Consider the following 7049-nt stretch of genomic DNA (forward strand, 5'->3'; position numbering starts at 1 on the left):
CATGTTGGGATCTCAAATCCAATCTTTTTAGGACAGTTTGATATTGTTCACCTAATAATTTCTCCAGAAGAGATACGTTCACTGCTGTCGGAAGCAAAGGACGTATTACTTTAATGATTTTTTTACTTTGTCCTTCAAGTTCTACCCATAATGTTTCTGAAACATTAACTAGTGATAATTTAGGAATAATAGTAGTGTCTTTGGTAAACTAATTATCTCAGCAAGGTAGATTATGTGAGTTCTTCTTTAAGCTTTTGCAGGCCTTGTAAGCTCAAACAGCAGTCATAAGACTGGCTGTGCTAAGACCTTCTCTACTAACCCAGAATAACTAGTTTGAGGTGGAAAGTTTGATGAAGCAGTCCATTCCTCCTGCTTTCACCTTACAGAATTTAAACTTTTATTTATTGATGGACAAGGACACTTCTGTTAAGACATCAGTTTAAGTTTGATGTGAGGAGACATTAGTCAAGCACACGTTCAGGTTGTAGTACTCTCCCACATGGTATCAGACAAGTCCTAAGGTTTTCAAAGGATAAAGAAATACTTACGGGAACAGTAAAAATTTATTCTGCCTAATTATATAGGACAAAAGGACAAATAAATCTCATGGGCATTGTTTTCAGCTATTGGACAGGTAGTTTGTTTAGTTGCAGTTAATGGACAGGTAGTTTGTTTAGTTGCGGTTAATGTCCCTGTCTGACAAGCTCCATGAAGATACTTTTCTGCTTGGCTGTGAGTCCAAGGAAGCATGGTATGTGAGGTGGGCAGCAGAAGGGAAAACATCCAAAGAGCGCTGAGAGCAGTTCCCAGGCAAGAGATGATAGTGCCAGCCAGAGGCGTCCATTGCATGTCAGGAGGGAATATTCCGTTGTGTTCCAGAGGGACCTCACAAGGTGCCTCCATTTTCCTCCACAGCCAGGGGTTTGTTGAGTTATCCTAGTCTACAAGTCCTCATTGAATGAATTCTGACCTGTGTTGCAGATCAGGATCTAGGGTTTGGTTTTGCTCGGCTTATATTTGTGATACAGTCTTCAGACACACATATATGCAGGGAACCTAGATCCTTCTTCCCTGGCTATTGCAAATCCTGCCCTTTTTTACCTTCTGGTGACCTGCTAAAAGTCACTAGGAAACTTGGGCATCCACAGGTCAACTGTGTCCCTTAGGCTTATCTAGGTGCAGGGGCTCTGCATAAGATACTTAAGCTGTGGTTCAGCACTGGTGGTGTGGAATGGCAAAATTACCAAGCTATCATCGAACTTTCTGTGTCATGAACCTGTATACAGTTGTCCATATACAGCCCCCCAACTTCTTCCAGTAGGACTTCTTATTCTAGTCATCTTTATAACTTAGCTTTTGACCTATATTGAAGGTGTAATAAAATAAATTTATTTAATGGCTACAATCTTATTTTTCTTTCTGTGTTTAAGATAAACATATGACTCTCTCTACTGCTTCCCCTCCATAAGATTCTGGAGTTGTTTGTAAACGCACTTGATCTGGAAGTTTTTGTATCAACAAGAATAGATTAAAAAATTCTGGAGCAGTGTAGACCCAAAGTTCTTTTTGTCCAAAAAGAATAATAATTACTTTTACATATTATGTCTACAACTATGATGTAAGGAAGGTAGTTTTGTCTGAAGTCTGTTTATCTGTTGCCATGTTTTCCACATAATGTAAGTAGAGACATAAGAATTCATATAAGGGATATAGTTGAAAATGGAGTTCAGATGTTTTACCTGATACCTTCGCTTTGCAGGAAATCTTAACTTTCTTCAGTGATGTATTTGGTGTTCTGGACCTGCCCCCCACCCCAAAAAAACCCAAAACAAAACCCACAAACAAACAAACAAACAATACCACCCAGAAACAAACCACCATAGAAGTGGTACTGAAGTAGTATTCCCAGAGATTACATGGGATAGCCTGCTCTTCTGCTCTCTGTCTTCTCTTTCAATCTGTAAATAGAAGGGGTCTCTTCATAGAGTTAGCAATGTGGCAATGGTAAACAAGATTTCTGTAAATGATATTCTACAAATAATACTCTGTTTGGTGTCATGCAGGCCAAGAGAAGGCTGTTTTGTGTCAAAAGTCATGGTCTAGTTTGCGTAGAAGTGTGTATGTATCACTCAGATCCAGTTTGTAGAAATCTCTGCTGCAAACTATTTCTGGGGAGGAGACTTCCGAATGGAAAGAATTGACTATTTATAAGGATGATCAAGATCTCCTTAGTTTATTATGTAGGAAAAAAGAACACTAGAGGCTGAGTCTCCAGAGCCCTTGCACTGGGGAGTAAGAATCCTGTAAGCAAACAGGCTTGGGAAGAAATTAGTCTTTGGATAGGCAGCTTATACTGTTGTAGGCTATTTTACTTATTTCTTCAGTTTCTGAGAGAAAGCTGCTGCTGTCTGATTTGGCAGTTGCTATATTCCTAGAAACGCTGGCTCAGATGTTCAGTATCTTAATTATAGATGAACGGGAAGAGATCTGTCTGGGTAATGTACTTCAATTAGGAAGTGTCACATACTCAGGAAAGCTTAAACTATGAATTCGGTTGTAGGCAACTTGATTTTTATTGTGCAGTACCGATTTGTGTATAGACAGAGTTCAGCCTTGTGAAAAGCTTCAGACTTCTAATGCAGTCAGAGCTTGTGTTACTTTTCTGCCAACTTTCTTTCAATGTTTTCTTTCTATAATGAATGTCATCTTATGCAATATTCATGCATTAACAGTGATTAAGAAAAGCATGGTGGAGTAGCAGAGGAGGGGACCTCGAAGTGTTTTATGTCCTTCTCTTTTGTGCTGCATTGTGAATTAGCCTTTTTGGCTTGAATACACAGATATTGGAAGACCCAAAGCAAGATGAAGAGTGACATTCCATGACACTGAAGCCTGCGTTGGGCTTGATTCACTGTTCGATTACAGGAGGAACTGTAGTATAACTTTGTGATAATAATATGAGGAGCTGCAGAATCAGGAGCTATATCAATTTTAATACAGTCTGCAAAGAACAGGAATATTTGATTGTATGACTCTCAGAATAGGAATATTTGGGTTTAATTTTTTTTAACCATCAATCTTTTTTTCCCCCTCTCAACAGGATCCACTCTGTGTAGCTATGAACTACAGCCATCAGAATATACCACAGACACAAGGGCTGCCAAGTTATGTCCTAAATATCCTGTACCAGAGAGGTAATGTCAACATCTTGTCTGATTGGGGTGGAGGGAGCAGGGATTTGTTTTGTTCATGACAGTTGTTTAGAAGATACACAGGACAAATTTATTCTGTCTTACAGGGGGATGTTCTAGTGTATTATTCCCACATGTTTTTAAAAGACATGAAAAGCAGCTTTTCAAGAAAAACTCAAACTATCTGCCCATGTGTGACTGAGAATATTAAGCTGGTATCTTCAGGTTCTTCTTTGTCTCATGTTACTGACACTGTGCTGCGTATCAGCTGGTTTTCCAGCTATGACCCTATAGCCAGGTGTGTGTCAGCAATGCAGATCAGAGGCAATTATGGAACACTTTGAATATTTGGGAGGAAAAAGGATATATTCACATGCAGCTCTCTGCAGTGTTCACTTCTTACACCTTAACTCAGCCAGTGAGATTTACCAAATTCCTTCATTTTTGTAGTCTTTCAGTCCCCAAATGACCAGCATGAGGATGGTCAGTACCAAAAAGAGAACTGTATTTTATAAACAGATTGATTTGAGGTTTTTTGTTTAAAATACTTTACTAGACTGCTTTTTGTGAAGTAGGAGAGGAAAGTTTGTAGCTCCAGAAACTTCATAATCTATGCTGGGTGGAACTGTGGAGATGAGCATTGTGGAGAAAAGAAGTGATCTGTTTGCTGTAATGCACACCCTTCTGTCAGTAATTCCACTCACTCAAGAAGAATAATTCTGTGTTTTTAAAAAAAAAAACAAACAAAAACCCCCAAACCAACAAACCACAAAACCCCCCAAAAACCCCAATACTATGTTTATCTAATACACTCAGTATTGGGTTGTAACTGCAGTCTTGCCCTATGCATAGTTTTCTGTTATGGTTTTATTAAATTGTATAATTGTGTCAGTTCTAAAAACTTCGCTTTTAAGTCTCTCCTGTCTGCATGGTAGCTTCTCCAGTGAATAGTTTTCTTATAGTATATTAACAGTAAGTAGCAGCTGGAATATTAACTTCTTTTTTTTTAATTTTCCCCACAGCAGATTAATATTCCATGCAGCTAACCAGCTGTTATAGCTGTAATAAAAAACCAAATGAAAGTGCCGGCTTGCATACTGAAACAGCTTCTCAGTCTTAATTTTTGCCAAAATCATATTGACTTTTCTCACTGTGTTTTCTCATGTCATTCAGTCTAATGAATATAGCTTAATAGGAAAACAGGAGGGTAGAACAGTGTGTCAGAGCTCTAATGACACTGTATAGATTTCTCACAAAAACTAACACAAGAGTTATTTTTGTAAAGCTATTGTGTAGGTGGGTTATTTCCCCGTTTTTATTCAATATGAATAAAATGCTCAGTATGTTCGAATATTTTCAGAGATTGAAAAGTCTGAAGTTAATGCCTTATAGCAAAAAAAGGCTGATATTGTATCTGTAAACAACTTTTTTTCAGATTTTTATAGTTAAATTATTGAAGTAAATTAGTGTAATTTGGAGGGGAAATGGAATCCTATGTTGACAAACAAATGAAAACCCAAACACCCTCCTGTAGGCTGAGACATTCAGGAAGAACTTACTTAGCACTCCTGTTTTCAGATTTGATCTGTCAGCGGTATGAACCATCATCTGACTCCCATTAGGTCCATGGCATTGAGATGGCATATTCTGTGACGACCATCCCTCAGTGTTTTATGTTCAATGACTAGGCTTCATCACACCCTTCAATTAGGCTCCACCTCTCAGTGGTCTCAGATTCTCCAGCTTCAAGGCACTATGCTCCACTTTGATACAGGAGTGCCGTGTAGCAATGCAGCCAGCAGTACATGTATCTTCCAGAAACTGTGCCCAGCACATCTCAGCCTCAGTAGAGCATGACTTTGCTGTTTAGTTTTGAAATAGAGGACCCTAGATCAAAACCTATCCAGCTTTTCCCTGCAGCATTTATTGAACAGTTGTACCAAGCTGTGCCAAGGAACTGCTCTGGAGAGGTCATAAGGAGCAAGTAGCAGTTTCACTCCAATCAGGCTCCCCATGCACAGGTTGATACATATGCCCAGGTGTAGTAGTGAGAGGAAAAACTTCTCCTCTGAAATCTAGTACTTGAACAATCAGCTGGGTCTCATAACTTCATTTGAATATAGCTTTTAAAAAAATACAGTTTTTAAGATCATCATCTGCTGGCTTAAACTTTACTTGCACCTGTCCATGATTAAGTATTATGTTGTTATCTCAGAAATGTGTAATTCCATTTTGGTACGTAATATACCAAGTTATAAGCAAGGGGCTGTAATAAAATAGTACAGGTCACTGAGAATAGATACATTATTGTATTTTTTATCAGACAAGACACTTTTCCTCACCCAGTCATTTAGTCAGAACTACTGAAATAGCAGCAGATCTCAAAAGGTGGATTCTCAGGAGTCCTATTTATTCAAGAAAGCTTGTAGAAACCACTAACTTCTTTTTTTTGCGCGATTATTAATTACAACAAAATTAGAAATTTATTATTACGCATGAAAATAGGTAACTAAAATGAGTAGTGAAAGTGCTGTAGCTTAAGAAACCTTAGATGGGTAATACAAACTCTGGTACACAAAAAGCATTTTTGCCTCTGTTGGGACTATTTTGGAATAGTATTTTCATGCCACTAGCTTCCCTTTTCAGATTGAGTATTTTTTTGTAGTTGGATGCAGGAATGACAATCTTTTGCCTATTCCAAGCTCAGAATTGTGCTTTATTATTGGCACTGACAAATTCCAGGCTTTCTGCAAAGTTGGAGCAGTTAATGGTTAAATAAACGTCTTGGATTTCAGTATTTCCCAGTATTGCTGCCTATAGGCTATGTTGTAAGAGGTTGAGAGGATACACAAATCACCTTTTAAACAGGGCACCCAACATTATGGGTTTAGTTTGTTTTTTAACAAATGTGACTTAATTTACTGTTACTTTGCTGTACTTAACTGTGGTCTTCATCACTACCTAAAAGTAGACCATCAGTATGAGCATCTCCAAATGCATTTACCTTCTCAGCACAGTGAGTTTAAAACCGTGTAATTTACAATTGTCAGTCACTTCAAACAAAAACCTAGCATCTATTAATTACCTAGATTAATAGGCAGGTGATCATAATTGTCCCTGAATTCTGTACCAAATAATTACACACTAATGATTTTCGTCACCTTGTCTTTTTTCCCCAAAACAGTGCTGGGGCAGCTGGTTTACTCACCATGTGTTTAAAATGACACAATTTTGGAAATGATTGAGCTTAACAAACAGTTATTGAGTACAGAAAATTGCTGGTTGCTATGTCATTGCTGAAATGGGGAAACTGCAAAAGATAATGTGCATTGCTGCCACAGTCCACTGAAATCTTTTAAGTAGGGGAGATTGGGGCGGGTGAAACAAATTTAGATTTTAGAAGAAAAGACTGACTTAATATGAAAGACACTTCTTTCATTGGATACAGTTACAGAAGGAACATGTAATTCATGGAACATGTCTCTGAGTTGTGATTGGGAATATTGAGCAGAAGATGTAATAGGTCACTTAGAGATCTGACATAGTTAATGAGCAAGAAAGGCAGCTACTTAAAGGGAAACATTTGGAAAACAAAATCACACACTTTTAAAGTGAAGATTTTGCTCTCTTGTGTCGTCCTCTGATGGACTTGATAACAGGTTCTGCTGAGCGATCTGCGATGTTTAATGCATAGCTTCAGTATTTTTGTGGAGGATGCTTCCAAAACATTTCAGAATAATGAAACAATAGAGGCATCTTCGCATGCTTTTCAAAGAATGTAGTGCATAATTTTAACAAAGTTAATGAAAGTAAACGCTATGATTGTAATCTTCAGTACAAGAGCAAGCTTAGTATAGG

The 7049-nt window shown here is 37.9% G+C and overlaps 1 protein-coding gene across 1 annotated transcript in view; it reads left to right on the forward strand.

Annotated features, from left to right (window-relative positions):
* Window positions 1-2384: 2384 nt before the first annotated feature.
* Window positions 2385-7049, forward strand: part of SLC44A1 (solute carrier family 44 (choline transporter), member 1) — a gene marked incomplete at its 5' end in the record, with an annotated part of 22849 nt that continues 18184 nt past the window's right edge. The window contains 2 exons of the mRNA XM_010149827.1: window positions 2385-2495; window positions 3101-3194. Of these exons, the coding sequence (XP_010148129.1) occupies window positions 2385-2495; window positions 3101-3194 (205 nt within the window). The remainder of the gene's footprint in view (window positions 2496-3100; window positions 3195-7049) is intronic.

This window comes from Eurypyga helias, unplaced genomic scaffold (assembly GCF_000690775.1).
Source record: "Eurypyga helias isolate BGI_N326 unplaced genomic scaffold, ASM69077v1 scaffold20984, whole genome shotgun sequence".
NCBI lineage: Eukaryota > Metazoa > Chordata > Aves > Eurypygiformes > Eurypygidae > Eurypyga > Eurypyga helias.